Source organism: Zingiber officinale, chromosome 6A (genome assembly GCF_018446385.1).
Source record: "Zingiber officinale cultivar Zhangliang chromosome 6A, Zo_v1.1, whole genome shotgun sequence".
In the NCBI taxonomy this organism is placed as follows: domain Eukaryota; kingdom Viridiplantae; phylum Streptophyta; class Magnoliopsida; order Zingiberales; family Zingiberaceae; genus Zingiber; species Zingiber officinale.
In genome coordinates, this window is record NC_055997.1 from 115,556,925 (window position 1) to 115,575,995 (window position 19,071).

The 19,071-nt window shown below is 35.2% G+C and overlaps 1 protein-coding gene across 1 annotated transcript; it reads right to left on the reverse strand.

Annotated features, from left to right (window-relative positions):
- Window positions 1–123: 123 nt before the first annotated feature.
- Window positions 124–18,509, reverse strand: LOC121997589 (UDP-sugar pyrophosphorylase-like). Its single transcript, XM_042552084.1, has 17 exons — window positions 18,277–18,509; window positions 16,840–16,944; window positions 16,106–16,222; window positions 14,793–14,933; window positions 14,204–14,303; window positions 13,138–13,265; window positions 12,978–13,049; window positions 12,716–12,780; window positions 12,483–12,543; window positions 12,259–12,376; window positions 11,985–12,109; window positions 10,214–10,290; window positions 9,552–9,657; window positions 2,897–2,956; window positions 1,433–1,513; window positions 714–944; window positions 124–608 (listed from the first exon to the last, which is right to left on the reverse strand). Exons 1-17 carry the CDS (start codon window positions 18,403–18,405, stop codon window positions 468–470), a joined length of 1,857 nt encoding a protein of 618 aa, XP_042408018.1. The 5' UTR covers window positions 18,406–18,509; the 3' UTR covers window positions 124–467.
- Window positions 18,510–19,071: the final 562 nt, after the last annotated feature.

A 19,071-nucleotide genomic window follows, 5' to 3' on the forward strand; every position in this document is an offset into this window, starting at 1 on the left:
AGTCTTACTTTGCATTTTTGTTTTCACGATTTGAACCATGACCTCAATATCATATGACAACAATTTTCCCGTCAAAAACTAGCCTCTGAAAAATAAAAAGAATAAAATGTTGCAAAAATGACAAGTTTCCTAAGAATTCTTCATAAATAAATAGATGAATTATTCATGTGCAGAAAGTAACAAATATTTCATCACTAAACCAGTTGAGGCACCGTACAAATTCTTCATGAACAAGCAGGAAAAGGTGTGGAGGTGTGTGAGACGCTTATTTGCATTCCTGTGCAGTAGTTTTGTATAACACTTGATGAGACCTTGGACATGAACCATTCTGAAGCGTGCGACGCTTTCTTTTATTCATCACCTGAAACAGACAACTTTCGAGGCTCAAGCATGAGCCTCTTGGATGGTGTCGATAGAGCATTTGAGAAGCTTCTTTATTCGTGACTTGAAACAGACACTTCCGAAGTTCATACATGGTTCAATTCGAGCTGCTCCACCTTTTGGATTTTGAAACCTCTTATGCGGATTTCTTCAGGGTTGGAGCTGTCTTTGTGATCGACGTGCTGAAGAACCCATCCTTTGTTTTGAACGGCGCCTGCCAGTTTGACCTGCAAGTTTCAAATCTCAGTAACCACATTGGATGAATCACTTTTTTGTTTTTGGACATTTTCTAAAGAATTTTGTCATAGTTAAAAAAACTGGCAAAGATATACCTCTACTTCGTTAGCAATAAGAGTTCCATCCAAGGAGAGAGTGTCGAGGATCACATTTGAATTATTGATGACCAAAGTGGATCTTTGTGACACGGAACATGCCTCATTAACTTTTCTTTTCACATCGCTAAATGTCAACGCCCATTTTGGATTCCATGTTACGCGCGGCCAAACCTCTACTTCTTGTCCATTGAAGACATCAGTAATGGGATCAGCTATCTGGACTCCAGCCTGAAAAGTATAACTTTGAGAGCTTAGACGGCAAACAATTATCTAAATATAACATCAATATAACCTCATTGCCTTATCAGCTATAAAGTTTTTAGTCGTTTTGTTTTTATATATATGGTTAACGTTTTGTTCAAGAGAGGACCCTCTCACAAAAAACCCGCCTATCTCTTATTCAGTTCATCAATTTCTAAACAGAAAAACACATGCAAAAAACAAAAACAAAAAGCTTATTGAAAAGGTTGGAATACTAAAAAGGAACTGTGAATTCTCCATTATTTTTCATCTCCAAGGTTGGGAACTGTGAATTCTCCTTGATTTGATTCCAAAAACACATTTCAATAAAAACTGACCATATAACTTGATGCTCTAAGACTCAAGAAAATCACAAATAAATTATAAATTCCTGTAAAAATTCCATAGAGAAGTACCAAGTGAAATGCAAGATTGGATTTTTGTGTTGTATGCAAAACACAAGCAAGAAATCAAACCTTTTTGAGAATAATGCTGTTAGCCTTATAAATAGCCATCTCACCACTTGTTGCACTGTGATATGGATTCCCCTTTGGCACCTACAAAGGACAATAGCAAAGCTAGTCATTTTTCTATCCATAAGTAGACAACAAATTCTAGCTTAGAGCTCTAAGCCATAACAAATAAATAGTGCATGCCCTTCCAAAAAGTAGCAACATACACATGTAATCAGCATAAAAAAATCATCGCTAACATGCTGAATCAGAAGCAATATTCCTGCAATCATACAATTTAAGACAAACTTTTGGCAAATGTATTGCCCGTTGTTTCGTTGTCCCTAATCAAATGAGATGGCATATAAATCCTCTTGGTATTTATCAGTAATAAAAATAATGAATGAAATTTCATCTGGTCATTTACAGTATCAAAATACTATATGAATTTTCCATACAGGATTCCATAAAGCTGGTTTCTTGGTAGTTCATATCTGCAGATGTGGAAGAATTATAAGTTGCTACTGATGTTTGACAAAGCTGTAGTAAAAACTTATGAAGACAACTCAGCTTGCTGCTCGGCCTATAAAACCGCAGAATCACAATGAAACATATGATGAAATTTATTGCATTATGGGGATTGGAAGGTGATTTTTCTTGTCAAGACATCTGACAATGAGGGGGCATTTCGACAAAAAGGACTCACAATGACGAGATGTTATACACACTATAGAATTACAAAGTCTATATGCAAGTGGGCCCCTTGAGGATCGACGGTTATAAGAAGAGAACCAGAAATATAGTTGCATATGGGTATGCAGAGGAGTTTGACAGCAGTAGCACATATCAAGTTAGGAAAGAGTTGAGCACAACTTGGTCCAGCATCTCTTAAATGAAAGCAGCTGGAATTAGCAGCAATGGATTAACTTACATGCTAATGCATGTTAATGGCGTTGAAAGTGTTGGGAAGTCTTGAAGATAAAAGAAAAAAATTTGAAAATTTTAAAAAAAAATGAGGCAGTAAAAGAAGGATTTGCAGGTGATGTAATACATGAAGAAATTGTCATTCAATTTTGTTTCTTCAACCTGAATCTGAGAAGGAATATATTTGAACTAGATGTCAGGGAACATCTTCCGAAAGCATATGTGAAAACAATGAAAAACATCCCCACACAGTTATATGAAGGAAAAGATGTAGCATGCCTTTTAAGATGTTTTAATTTCTAGATTTGATCCATAAAGAACCCCATGTTTTCTCCTGATGTGGTTTACAATGGTGCATGCTATATTCTTCTTGCTTGGCCTTGGAAACTCTTTCAAGTGTCAATAGCCTCATGAAAATATATGTTTCCAAACAGGATTCTTAGATGTGATCATGATTACTTATAAATGATAAACTTTTACTTTGTGATTACCTTCTGAGTCACTGACCCAATTTGATGATGAATTGAAACCCAGAAATATCACATTAAGCAGAAAATAATGTACCTTAGCAGCATCCTCAGGGTTATTCTTCACTGGTGCATAACCGAGCCATGTATCCATCACCTACATCATCAGAAAATATATGATTACAATAAGTTCAACTACCTCAAAAATTAAGGGTAACAATCAGTTAAATGTGGAAAAACATAAAGATATGGCTATTTCCATGTTTTCAATCCACCAAAAGTGGAAATAATTTTTGCTAGAAAATATTCAATTTACCTAAATTTGAAGAGAAACAACATATGAGCTCAAATACTTACAAATCCTATGTAATAAACTCGTTTCTTTCAAGTTTAATCACTTTGAGGTTGAGAAAAATCTAAGGTGAACAAATCATATTTCTAATCCTCTATCTATGCTAAGTTTAGATAAATATTAAGACTTGTATGCGAAAACATTAGACTGTGCTATACAGTGTACATTATAGTGAAGCAATTTACAGACCTATCCACCACCATGGGTCACTGCAAATATTTCACTTGTCTAAGCCTTATGCAGGCCATCCAATTAGTCCGGAATTATCACTGTGGAACCTACATTTGAATATCACTTTCTTCCTCATTTAGAACTTATCTTCTCACCTCCTATCTCATAATCATCCCTAATGAGCAACATGGCTTACTCCAATGGTGGCTACTCCACTATGAGCATCCTTTCCCAATAGGAACACCTCAGCAGCCTTCTCTAAATCAGATAACCCTTCTACTTCTCAATTCCAACAACTACAGGACTAAACATTAACTTAAATAAATAATAGTGCATTCACACAAGTCTCTCATTTGCTCACAATTTTTCAAGTAGAACCAGTCAAGAGACAAAGTCTAGTTCATAGCTCACAATCATGCCAAATTAGGCCTATCTCAGCTCCAATAAGATAAATGCTCCACTAACATAGGCGACATTTTTCTGACTTTTCAAATGGATCATCTCAGGCTCTCAGCATGCACTTGATCTCACCAAATTGAGAGAACCATCTTGTTCATTTGTCGTGAATGTTGCTCCAAAATTCTTACCTTCAACTTGATGATAGTTCATTCATAAAATCTTCATAAGGTCCCTCATTAACAATCCATAACATCTCATGTGACAGTGGATTGGGTGCCACACAGTTCTTAGATATAGGTTATGACGAAGAATAAATAGGACGAAGAATAAATAGGACGAAGATTATTCTAAGTAGCTGATCAGTAAGTTTGACAAATTAGATCACAATCACATTGGGTTAATTTTACAAGAGAAAGTAAATCAAAATGCTACAACTCTAATGTGTAAATGTGAATAGTCACGTGGAACACTTAGCAAACTATTATCTGAAAATGCTATTTATTAGGTGACAAACTGATACGATCTCCATGCCACATCATCAGCCCATGGTGCCACATAAGAAGAACATCATTTATACATATTCTAGAAGAACCAAGAAAGCATAACACTTGCATTGCAATGCATAAAATAAGGAAGTTGGTTGTAACTTCGATTGATAACTACCACCTATTTATATCTATATATAGTACTTAGGACTAATAAGGAGGTTATCTCTAAGAAATTGCTATTTGTTTCCGTATTAGGAGGATTGTCCACTCCATAAGGACAAATGTATTGTAAGAATTCTACATGATATAAGTGAGATATATATTTGTTTTCCTTAAAATAAATTGTATCTAACATTTTGGTATCAGAGCCATCAAAATCCTTACCCACATTCGCTGCCACAATGGTGAATACAATCTTGTACACTCTTCTCCTCCGCCAATACGAGAGGCCATCATACAATAACTTTCGGCTATCCAAACTTAATAGTTTGGATGTGTTAGCCACTGATGTGGCTGTTCTCAAATCACAAGCCCACATTCCTATGATGGGTGGTACGAGCCGTAAGAATGATGATCAACAACATTCAATCCATACTGATGAATATGACAATTCCTAGGAGTGTAATCTTTCACGCAAACATCACACCAAAATGGATTTCCCAAAGTTTGAGGGAGGTGATCCTAGAGATTGGATTCTCAAGGCAGACAAATATTTTTGTTACTACCAAACACCTAAGGACTTGAAAGTAGATCTTGCTGCCATGTACTTAGAGGGTGATGCATTAGATTTATTCGCCTGGATCAATAGTGAGCAGTCGTTGGTATACGGGGAAGTTTAGTTCAAGCCTTACAAGAGAATTATGGTCCGGCCGAATTTCAGAATCCTGATGAACATATTTGTAGTATTTTACAAACTCACAGTGTTCAAGAATATCGCCCGGAATTTGTTAAAAGGGTTGCTCGTGTACAACATTGGCTAGAACATTGTCTCTTAGGCGTTTTCTTGAATGGATTACAGGAGGAAATAAAACTGATGTTCGAATCCACAAACCTCGGAGTGTTTATAAAGCAATGAGTCTAGCCTTGGAATATGAAACAAAGTCAAAGATAAATAAAAATTTCAAGGGTTTTACTGTGGTTGTGCAAGGTCAAAACAACACCAATTACATTCCCCGCCAGAATACCAACTTCAACATTAATCGGTCTTTCCCATAGACTCATCTTTCCAACACCAATGCACCAATGAAATTCTGGGATGCAAAAAACAAACACGACGAGACAAGGGCCTGTGTTTTCGTTGTAATGAAAAATTCAGTCCAGGACATCGCTGCAAACCAACATCATTTTCATTATTAGAAATTGCTAATAACGAAGATGGGGCTATCCAGTTAGAGGAAACCAATGAAACTGAAATAAAGGGAAGAGAGGACGACATGGTAGAAATCTCTTTTTATGCTATTCTCGGTAGCTCTTCCGGCACTACAATGAAAGTACAAGGAACTCTGTATGGTCATCTAATACTGATCCTCATTGACAGCGGTTCCACGCACAATTTCATATCTGACAAGTTAGTCGATGACCTTCGATTGCTTGTACAATCATCGCCTACATTTGGTGTGCAGATTGGCAATGGCGAAATCATACGTTGAAGCAAAATTTGTAAGGCGGTTGAAGTGCAATTAGCTTGAGTATTCTCCAAGATTACTATCCTTTCTTGATTGGAGGTGCAGATCTCGTATTGGGAATAAAATGGTTAGCATCTTTAAATACTGTACAAGCAAATTGGAATGAGATGTTTTTGATTTTCCATGCAGATGGCAAATAGTACAAACTTCAGGGGGTAACAACACCATCTTATTCAGAGGCTACATTCCAATATTTGGCCAAGGAGCAACTAGCAGAATCTGTCAAGCCACTGATTACAACAACCAAAGCACAACTTGCCAACACTCTTGCCAAACCACTGGTTACCGCATGTCCAGTCGACTACTTATTAGGTCGATTTGAGGCTGTCTTTCATGAACTTGAGGCACTTTCGCCCTTTAGACACCACGCACATTCTATCCTGTTAATACCATCGGCTACAACACCAAACATTAGACCATACTGCTATCCTCATTCTCAAAAAACGGAAATTGAAACATAGGTGGCCAAATTATTGAAATTAGGATTTATACGGCCAAGTACTAGTCTGTTTGCAAGTCTCGTACTTTTAGTGCAGAAGAAAGATCATTCTTGGCGCATGTGTATGGATTATAGGCGCCTAAAACAAATTACCATCCTTGATAAATATCCAATCCCCAACATAGATGAATTACATGGTGCCATCGTTTTTTCTAAGATCGACTTGTGCTCTGGCTATCATCAGATGCGAATGCACGATATATTCAAAACTACATTCTAGACTCATTTGGGGCACTACAAGTTTATTGCCATGCCCTTTGGTCTTATGAATGCTCCGTCTACATTTCAAGACGCAATGAATGAGCTATTTTAGCCTTATTTACATAAGTTTATCTTGGTTTTCTTCGATGACATCTTAGTGTATAGTGTTGATACCGAACAACACCAGCAACATCTGTCCATCGATTTCCAGCTCTTGTGGGCACGACAATTCTTTTTATGCTAAAAAGTCCAAATGCCCATTTCATCAACCTCAACTATCCTTCTTAGGCCATACTATCTCATGCAAGGGTGTAGAGATGCATTCGGATAAACTACAGGCTATCAATCATTGGCCTCTACCAAATTCTATGAAGGAGCTACGCGGCTTTCTTGGCCTCACAGACTATTACCCGCGATTCATCAAGAACTATGGTCTAATTGCCAAACCTTTAACTGATCTCACGAAGAAGAATAACTTCAAATGGCATTCAGCAGCTACTGCAACATTTCAAACACTGAAACATGCCCTTACATCTGCTCCAGTTCTTCATCTTCCTGATTTAATGTAGCATTTACTATTGAATGTGATACATCATCAGAATGCATAGGGGTCATTCTTTCCCAACATGGACATCCTATTTCTTATTGCAAAGATTTATCTTTTTCAAACAGACTCAAATCTACTTACGACCGTGAGTTATTGGCATTACAAAATGGAAGCATTATTTGTTGGGTCGACATTTCTTTGTCACTTGTGATCATTGTAGTCTCAAGTTTTTGCTCAACCAATGTCTTACAGCAAACAAACAACGGCAATTTCTCTTAAAATTGTTGCTATTTGATTTCTCTATCATTTACAAAAAAAGGTGCCAAAAATACACGAGCATATGCTTTATCGCGCCTACCTCAACATACTGACTTCTTATCAATGGTCATTCCTTTCCCTTTGGATTTTCTGGAGCTACAGCAAGCATTATTACAGCATCTTATACACATTCCCTAATAACATATATTTCCTCTGATACAAAGACACATCTAAATTTTTTTGTCATTGATCACTTACTCTACTACAAAAACAAACTTGTCATCCTTGAGCAGTCTTCACTACGGCAAAAATTATTGGTTGAATCTCATGAAACTTTCACTGTCGGTCATGGAGGCTATCTCAAGACTCTGCATCGCTTATCACAAAGTTTTTACCGGCCACGCATGAAGTATGATGTTAAAGCTTGGATTCAAAATTGTTTAGTTTGCCAATAGTCTAAATATCAAGCTTTAGCTCCCGTAGGTTTGCTACAACCACTACCCATACTTGATCGAATTTGGAAGGATATTTCTTTAGAGTTCATTACTAATCTGCCGAAGTCAATGGGTTATGATACTATTCTGGCTGTAGTTGATAGATTGAGCAAATATGGCCATTTTGATTCACTATCTCACCCCTTTACTGCCAAATCTGTTGCTCACCTATTCAGCAAGGAAATTGTTCGTCTGGGATTCCTAAGTCTCTTGTGTTTAATAGAGATGTGATATTCCTCAGTGCTTTTTGGCAAGAACTATACAAGCTCAGTCACACTCAATTCCATATGAGTTCTGCTTACCATTCGTAAACTGACGGGCAAACTGAAATTGTGAACCGCTTCCTTGAAACTTATCTACGCTGTTTTTCTCATGAACAACCTAATTCTTGGTCCAAGTTTTTATCTTGGGCAGAATATTCATATAATACTGGATTCCATAGTTCATCCGACACTTTTCCTTTTTGCATTGTTTACGGCAGAGATCCTCCGCATCTGCAATCTTACATTCATGGTGCACTAATATTGCTGATCTTGAAGACTCGTTAATAACACGGGATGCTATCCTACGCACATTGAAGGACGCTCTTCTCAAAGCTCAGTCTCGTATGAGGTCACATGCAAATTCCAAACGACGTGATTTCCAATTTCAAGTAGGTGATTTGATTTTCTTATGTCTCCAACCTTATAGACAACATTCCTTAGCCAAGCGCAGGAATGAAAAGTTGTCACCACGATTCTTTGGGCCGTATACTATGACAAAAAAAAGTTGGACCAGTTGCATATGAGCGTGCTCTTCCACATTCTTCCAAAGTGCATCCAGTTTTCCATGTTTCTCTCCTACGCTGCACTTATGGACAACATAGCACTTCACACACACCATCGCTTCCTATCAATTCCGAATGGGAGATGTTAATGACACCTGCCACTATACTAAATCATCGCTAGATCAATGAAGGCGAGTGTCCCTCTGTGGAACTCTTAATCTAATGGCTCGATAGACCTCTTGAAGAAGCTAGTTGGGAGAATTATGATTTGCTCGTTGCACAATTTCCCTCATTTCGCCTTGAGGACAAGGCTTCTTTCGAAGGAGAGGGTATTGATACGATCTCCATGCCACATCATCAGCCCATGGTGTCACATAAGAACATCATTTATACATATTCTAGAAGAACCAAAAAAGCACAACAGTTGTAAATATTATGCTTTTTCTCGGATATTCCAGTTCAAATACCCATGAATTTTTTGTTTGCTTACCGGCTTCATATAATTCAGAAAACACTAGCTTTCTCGAAGCCTCTTGCTCATAAGTCATATCTCTCATCAAAAGATGCTATTCTATAATGTCTTTTTAACAAATCTCCCGCTAACCCGAGCGAATATACAAATATCTGTGAAGTTGGTTGTAACTTCCATTGATAACTATCACCTATTTATATATATATATATATAGAACTTAGGACTAATAAAGAGGTTGTCTCTAAGAAATTGCCATTTGTTTCCGTAATAAGAGGATTGTCCACTCCATAAGGACAAATGTATTGTAAGAATTCTACATGATATCAGTGAGATATATATTTGTTTTCCTTAAAATAAATTGTATCTAACACAAACAAAAGCAAGAGTTATATGTTGAAACAAAAGAAAATGTTCACTTACAGTGAAACCAACCCTTGCTGATGGAGATAGAGACTTTGGATAATCTTGCATCATGCACTCCAATCGAGTTGATGATTTGAAGGCAGTTTTTGTGGAATCCTTGTATCTGATAAACAAACAAGTTACAACTAATCATCACATAATTTCTTCTTTTTCCCCTTTTCTGAGTGTATCTAACACGAATCAATAATCAATATCCTATTACAAGAAAATCAAATATCACACTGTATATGTATTTTGAGTATTAGGTAGATTGATCATACAATACAGTAAATTCAAAACTTAAATTGTGGGGAAAAGTTATAAACTAAGATTTTAAGATAACTAGAACTAAAATGGAATATATGAAATATAATATAAATAAAGTAGTTGGCACACGTTAGTAAGCCAAATTCAACTAGAATTAAGTCAATAATGTAAATATTGCGCTAATATGTAGCCAGCACTAGGCACATTGCAATTCTTCCCTCATTCCATTAGAAGATATAAGTTTATATTTTCAATAAATAAGAGCATCACATCAAAAGATACAAGATCTAAGACTGAATAACAAGTATGAATATGGATCCAATTTTTTATACAAAGCTTCTCTGATCAATCAAATGATGGAAGCCAATATTTCATTCTTTCTGTAGTAATTCACAAGGGAACAAAGAATTTACTTTGGATTAACGAACTCTGAAATAGCACCTCTTGTTTTGTTAAGTTCCTCTATGTATGGCTCGAGTTCCAGAATAAGCTGCACGAAATAATATTAAATGTCACATCTTTAATTTCATGCGTCATTTTAAGAAACAAAACAACTAAAATGACTGAGAATGCCCAAAACACAAATATAATGAAAAGGCACAATGCAAATTATGGGAAAAATAGAGTAAATAAATCATTGTTACCATAGAAGTAAGACTTATTGCTGCCCAAATATCAATTATTACCACATGGAATAGAATCCATGAAACTGACCCGAACAATTGAGACTCTTATTGCTTGTTGTATTCCAAAGTCGACCAACATAGAGAATTATTAAAGAATATTACATAGACAATTTACATCCAAATAGTCAAATGACAAAATCATAATAATCATGTTGCTTTGCTAATTGGTCATTGCACTCAAACAAACTTGTCATTTTCATGAATAAGCATGGAATCCCACGTCCAATCTGCATGAAACTGACCCGAACAATTGAGACTCTTATTGCTTGTTGTATTCCAAAGTCGACCAACATAGAGAATTATTAAAGAATATTACATAGACAATTTACATCCAAATAGTCAAATGACAAAATCATAATAATCATGTTGCTTTGCTAATTGGTCATTGCACGTCCAATCTGCATGAATGTATCCACCAACTATTCATAATCATTTTGAAAAGTTGCAACTAAATTAGGATATATCATACTCAGTTCCATGTTTTGCACTCTGGTCATAACAAAATTAGATAACTAGTCTAGTCCATGAATTTGCATCAATTCTAGGTCAGTGATGTTCATGGAGTATAATAACTAAATATAGATTAGACATGCGGTAAAAAGTTTGAAACTGATTTGGAATTAGTTAGGCAAACTTGTGTCATCTTTCAGATATAGAAGTCACCGGCTTTCTGGTTTAGGCTATTCTTTTAGTTATATCTCATTCATCCTAACAATGTTGAAAGAGATCTCTTTTGGTTCTAGTAAAAAAGAATCATCTAATCAACTTAAGAAAAAATTTAGTTTGAATTATCTCTACAAACCCAACAAGTTGAACTGGAGTCACTAATGGTTGACTTGGAATGATTTTGAATTTTTGAGAATTAAATTTAAATTTTCGATTATATTTTGTGTCATATATGTCAAACATTAATTATTCCAGATAATATACTAAATATTTTAAATTCTATTTGGCACCATATATGTCAAGCATTATCTAATCCAGATAATATACTCAATACTTTAAAACAAATATGTTAGGATTAATTGATTAATCGTTCTAACAAATAACTTAATTGTTCCATAATCCAATAACATGTAGTTGTTATAGATATATTAATTGAAGTATTTAACATGATCATAATTAACCCTCAGTCTCTAATTATATTTCATAATATGTTCAATAATTAAAATTGATAATTATTTTAATTTTGTATCTCATAGTAGTTACTTTGAAGGGGAGCCTTGGTGCAACGATAAAGTTGTTGCTTTGTAACCAAAAGGTCACGGGTTCGAATCCAGAAAACAGTGTCTTGCAAAAAGAGGGTAAGGCTGCGTAAAGGATCCTTCCCCGGGACCCCGCATAACGGGAGCTTCGTGCACCGGGCTACCCTTTATCTCATAGTAGTTACTTTGTTTTGATGATTTCAAATTTTCAATTCATGGAGGTGGATTTCAATCCCCCCACACACCTGGGTTATAAATAGTTATTTTATGAAAACAAAGGAACAAAAATGCACCTGATTTATGTTTCCTGGAAATGGAGAAAAACCTGTCTCACAATTCACATCTCCATCAGCATGCCCAGTTGCTCGAAGCAATGGATCCAGCTGATTATATTCCACATTTATGACCATTGACCTCCCTGCAACAATTGTCATTCATTTAGTACAAGTCACAAGAAATCAAAGGAATGTCAAAATAGTACAATTGCTGATCTCTATAGATGAAATGAAAACTTGAAAAGATCATAGGTTTTGCTGTAGATTGAATAACTCGAGAGGACTGAAATACCATCAGTGTGAGTAAGCTTTGTTATTCCTCCGATAGCTTCCTTCGCCTTCCTAGGAACAGCAAGAGAATTGACATGGTAACCCTTTGTCACACTAACTCCCAAGGAAGCTGGAATTGCCTAAATTAATGAGAGAGTGAACAGAAGCAGTTGTTAGTTGTTATTGGTAAGACCAACATATACCTAGAGGTGAAGTTTAAATTCACGCAAGTACTGGGAAATCAACCTTAAAGAGTAGTCCATTAGTATCTTGGAAGAACAGGACCCACTTTATGCCTTCTTGTTTCCTTAAATCAGAATAAATGAGATGTATTTAGAAAACATTTAACTGCCCTTGAACAGATGAGAGGCGGTGTAATTGGAAGGAAACTATACTTACTGATAGAGGGCTAGCTCATAATTACAAGAAAAAGAAAGAGAAGAAACATCAAAATTAGATAATTGATAAAATTAGCAAACCATTTATTGAGAAGTCCACTGGAATAAAGCAGTGCATGCACATCGCCATGACCATGAGGCTTTGTCTGGATAATAATGAATAATAGCAATAAGGAAAAAAATCTCTGTGAAAGTGTAAATTTATTCCTTCAATCAAGATAAAAAGAAAATAAAACACATAAATGCTCTAAAAATGAGATTTCATTCAAGATAAGCAACAAAATTTTCCACAAACTAAAACCAAAAGAAGAGTACAACAAAGAATATGGGCCACAGGTAGTACCTGAATTTTGTATTTATCATTGGGATCTAATGCTAACGTTGCATCATTATCATCTAGGCAGGCTACTTTTTCCTAAAACAAGCATCACAGCACATTAAGTTAAACATGAAAACACCTACACCATTATCTAAATAACTAGTAAATAGTTACTTGGGTCCACCTGCTTAAGTAATATCACTTGTGTGGATTTCATTCCGAAATAATTGTTTGATTCCAACAGTTTTATCGTTGGTGTATGAGTGTCATCAGAAGTCATTATCACCAAAGGAATCTCTGATTGATGTTGATCTACAAAAATTAATAGGACCCACAATAAGCTGCAGTAATTCTAAGCAATCCATAAAATCATATTGAAAATTGCAAGTTATGTTAAAATAAGTAATCCTCATAATAGCTAATGAATAGTAGAATATTGATTAAAACGAGCAAAAAGAAAAAAAAAAAAAGCACAGATTAGACATGGGACATTAAAAACACTGAGAAATTTTAATATTAATAAGTATTAGCAAGTAGTAATCATGTCTTAACATAGTTCCAATACATATTCTACAACATTTTAGCCAGCACTACCACACCAAGACCAATAACAAAAAGGAAGCAAGGATAAGAATTTGTCATTCAAAATTTTAGAAGAATAGTAAATGAAAGGTTTAGCAAATATGCAATGTAGTGTTAGGGTAAAGTCCTGATGAAAACACTTGCATGGATGGGGAATTGTAGTAGTTATTGCTCTAAGTATATTGCCATCATCATCAAAAATGTCAATCCAAATTATTTGGAGTTCACTACAGAGATCCTTTCCCTCCATTGAACTCTATGCAAATCCATATTTCTAGTAATATTCAAATCTCTTAAGTTCTTATTATGTAACTGATGTATCCATAGTATTCAAATTAAAAAAAAAAAAAAGATTGATGCAAATGATGTATAAAACTGTAAAACAATTGTATATTTGTAAAAATAGATGCAAAAAGTAGAATAAAAGATTGAGAAATGAAGGTATGCCCTTGTTTAGTGTCATATTAGGGTAGAAGGTTCGGCCTAATAAAGTAAGTATATTTCACATTCTGATGAACTAAAGAAAAGAAGTTAATTAAGTTCCTAAAAATACAAAGATTTCCCCATTTTTTGTTTATGAAATACAAATCCTTTCCAAGTCTAAAATTTTATTGAACAAAACATAAATTTAGATTTGACATTTTAGATATATATATATATATGCAAACCTTGTGCTAGTCTACAACTAGACTCCTGCAGAGCTAGAATAGATTCTACGTAGTGCTGCATAAAGCATCGGCCAGTGGTGGTTTCTATGGGGAGAGCCAACTGCAAAAGAAATGAAGCATTTTAAGGATTAAAAATACTAAAGAAATTTGTTGTAGTTTTCTTCAGAAGCAAAAGAACATCTCGTAACAAGAGAATTAAGACAACTAAGAGGGGTATTGTTTTATATTTACCATATCAGTCAACATAATGAATCCAAAAATAGCAGTCTATTTAAGCAAGTTAGGCATTATCTCAAATGGCTGGATCTAACCACAACCAAACGAACTGTAATACAATAAGCACATATTCTTATATGCCAGTGCTAGTAAAGCTTCTGGTTCACCCTTGCAACGTTAACATGCATCTATGAGCTTGCAAATGTCCAAACACAGCAAGCTCGTGTATTTTTATTCTAGACTTGGTTGATTCTACTTAACAAGAGTTCAAGATCATAAAAACAACTTGGTTTTATGATCAAATCAGAAACATATTGAAGCAGGCTATTTGGAGTGTAATAAAGTCTATCCACATGGGAATATGAGCTCTTACTTTAATACCCTTGTATCCTAGACGTTCACCAAGGCCTCCTGCAACAAGAACAAATGCCGATTTCCTGGCTTCTTTAATGCCAGCCTCTTCCAACCTGATGAAGTCAGCATCACCAAATGTCAGAACTTGTCCTGACGGTACCTGCAAAAGAACATAAGTGCATCAGCCAATTCATTTTTACTAGACACCAACTCATCTCAATTGTTTGTAGCAAAAACTGTTATGTTATCAATAATAACACAGAATTTTTTTAATAATAATCAGACACAAAATAAGAAAACAAAAGATAAACAAGAAAAACAAGATGATCGTGCAAGGCCTTTAAAGCTACTTTTTTTAATCCTCTACTCTCGTGTTAATATTATCTTCACCAATATACAAATTGAACTATCTAAAACTCTTATTACTTTCAAGAATTTCCTATTGTATCACGTGAATTGTTCCCTCACTTCTTTTCTAATCACTGAAACTAATTTTCATACATTCCATCATAATCTTACTCACTTATTATTCTTTTCTAAAAATTCGAACTTTGGTTTATTTCATTTATACTTATCAATTAACACAATATTGTTTGCAAATAATATACACCAAGGAAACACATCTAGAATGTGACTAGTAAGTTCATCTAATAGTGTTGTACAAAAGGTAAGGCTTTTAAAACTAAGCCTTTGATGTAAAAGGATCAGAAATTGTCAATCGACAATTTGGCATTCGACAAGATCTGCATTAGGATTGATAGCCCCCTCACCCAATCTAAGATTCAGTGACAGCATCCATAGCAGGTAATTGGTCTTGACCCTCTATCTTGACAAGAGTTCTTCCTGTGCATAACCTCATTCCATGTCATTGCGAGAGCAATGGCTCATTGAATTTGTTGATAATATTGATAATGGGATCGTTGATGGTACTCAACTAAGATGGGATCTAGAAAATTGGCCACTACTAAGTCCCCTAGTAATTGAACACCAAAAGGCTTCCTGGGGTCATATGCCGTGAATGTAAGTTTAGTGGTAGGGTTCACTAGGAAGGCAGTCGACAAGGAGACGGGAGTATAAAACAGCCTCATAGGAGGAGAAATCAAGTTGGTGAAGAACAATACACATGGGTCATGGTTGCAAGAAGGAGAAGTTGACCATCAATTGGATGGCAAGTTGGACATTGTTGTAGATATGGAGTGATGATTGGAATAATAGACTCCGACATTATAACTTAATGACTAAGTGTTGCCATGTGGGACAAAACTTCTATATTCTAACAGATATGAATGTTAAAGATGAATTATTTAAATACACAAAAGAACAAATACTCACCGAAGGAGTAAAGCCATCATAGGGATTTTTACCAACTTTTGAATCTGCTAAGAGCCTCTTTGCATTCTGAATATATGAACTCAAACCACCAGGATAACTTGAATTGAGCCTAGCAACCTAAAAATAATTTGTTAAGTGACAGATAAAGGATAACAGATTAATTTAGCAATGATTAGTCACAAGAATGAGTAGAAGATTGTAGTTTACTAATCGATCTGACAAAATTAAAGAAATAAAATAAATATCTATAATCATATGTCACTTAAGCACAGAGTCTCTTCTCATATCTTTTCAAATATTTTGTTCTTCTCTCCTAGGTCAGCTACATGCTAATTTCAAAAACCATGTGGCATCAAAATAAACTTATTTGGATATTTTAAAGAGGTTATTTATTTCGAAAAGTGAAAAATACAAGTTTGATGAATGAAATCCACTTCAGTGGCCTTTTGCAATCAGCTTCAGTTTTCATTTTGCTCATGTTTCTGCATCTTTAAGAGAAAGAAATTTATCCACGAAAATTATTTGTATTGCAGACATGAGTTGTTAGGATAGTAACTGCTCTAAAACAAACTACAGTTTCTGAGAATAGTCTACATGTAGATTAAAGCTCATATTATAAACATGCAGTTTTAAATATGGCCTTTATTAAAATTTTGGCATTAACATCAAGAGGGATATGAAATTAATCACATCATTAATACACACATATACAGTATATGACTAGCATAGATAACCTGCTCAAAGAAATCCTTTTTCTTCCCATCATCAACACCTGGCTCTGGCCAATGTTCAAATAGATGTTTCTGTCCCTCTAGTAACAACATCTTTGCAAGCTCAATCTAGAGAAGTATGACAAAACAACATGTAAGTAAAATAAGATTTTTGAAATTATTTTGTTAAATGTTAATTAAAAATATAAAATCAAGTACAGAATTATTAAAGGCAAAAAAGAGTTTTTTTGACAGACATTTCTGATGCCTAACTTTTTGTCACGACATTGAAAATTTGTTGTAGTTACCAGAACCAATTACTCCTAGGGAAGGAGACCATCTAACCTAAAGGCAAGGCAAAATAAATACTTTAATTTGCATCAGGGGTATCAGCAAGCTACCTCTGAAGATCCAGGTTGTGCAGATACTTCAAACATATGAAGCAAAGCCAGTTAGACTGCTAGGAAGTAGGAAATAAATAATAAATCATGATAACACGAGCTCAACACAATTTTTTTTTGAAAAAAAAAGAACCAAGTAGCTTCTATCTATGTTTCCCAATAAAATTCTGGCATTCCTCGTCAAATCAAAATAAGAGAAACTCATGGCCATGGACTGAAACAATTTCAAATGAGAAAACCTGAGTCCATAGATAACATACATTCTTTCTCAAGGATAATAAACAACAGAAAAACTTTCACCATAAAGACTCAATAGCCACTTAAAAAAGAAATAATAAATAATAACAATAAAAATATATCCTCCACCATATGTCCTATCTAAAAGATAGATTGAAATCTGAAACAGAAAGGTTAGCATGATAAGGATTTCGAGGGGGGAAAATTCAAATCCTCTCCTAAAGCATGTAGATTAGATTGGACGGAAGAATAAAAAATCAATGCCCGAGTGCACTATAAGGGAAAGAACAACAGAGGCAGGACAAATTACAGCATTAAAACAAGACCGTTCGTGTCGTTGGATTGTATGTTAAGCAAAACGGTAACTATCAAACATAATACGAAGTAGTAACAAGGAATAACAATTTCTCATGAATTACCAAAATCGTTTCAATATAATTTTGATTGAACCCTAAAAATATATTTTTGGAGAAAAATGCAGAAAGCTACAACTATTCTCTGAATCGACATTTAAGCCGAGTAACTTTGAAGGAAATGTAATAATGTCATCACCTACTAACAGAACAATAACGTAGGCCACAAAAAGATCAAAGTATGTCTCTGCTTTCTGTAAAAAAAAAAAACATTTGAGCGAAGTACACGCAGAGGCGCTCGTCGCCAACGGCACCAAAAGTACGATTTCTAGTTTTCTTCGTGCAAAGATGAGAATTTTCCAAGAAGATCCAAATCCAAAGTGCCGAATAAACTGGACCGAATCTAAACAACAACGGATTTATCTTTCCGTTGAATTATTGTTTAAAATAAGGCCAAGAACGCTTGAAACCTGCTCCGGCGAGAGGACCGTCAGATTCTTCTGGAGATTCGGGACGGCCGCGGCCCAACCATCGTCGTCCCCAGAGAATATCAACTCGGAAAGCTTCTCGGCAACGGCAGCGGCGGCAGCAACGGCCATCTCGAAGGCGAAGAGGAGAAGGATGAGCGCGGAAGGAAGCGGAATATGGAAAGAGTCGTCCGCTCCACGCGACTCCCCATCACACGGGATACATGGACAACTGTAGGAAGCACAAGAGCCGGCGGGATCCTCTCCAATTCGTCAAACAAAAATAGCCTTCTCGTCTCGTCCCTCCTTTAGAATAATAGACAGTCAAGATGTTAAGTCATCTTGTGATATCGGTCCTGATCCGGATTGGAAACGTCGATAGATGAGTAGGGATTGGCGGGGATTCCCATGCGACGGGTTCTGGAATAGCGCCGTCCGAACCGCATCTGAGTGGAATTTGAATGGAATAAATTATTGTTATTAGAATTTTAAAATAAAAAAGAATTTGCATTTAACGATTATTTTATTGAATTGTTTTTTCAAAAAAAATACTAAACAAAATAATTAATTAATTAATTAATTAAAATAATCTGTGTGATTGGTACATTAAGTTGGTTCGTTATTAAAGGCCGATATTTACGGTGGAGTTTTTTTGGAAATTTTTCATAAAGGCAATTAGGGGAATAATTAAAAAGAAAATTTAAAAATTAATAATGAATTGAATTCCTCTCTTAAAACTAAAATATTATTAACTTCCAAAAAGTTATCCTATAAAAAATAATAAATTCGTCAATGGAA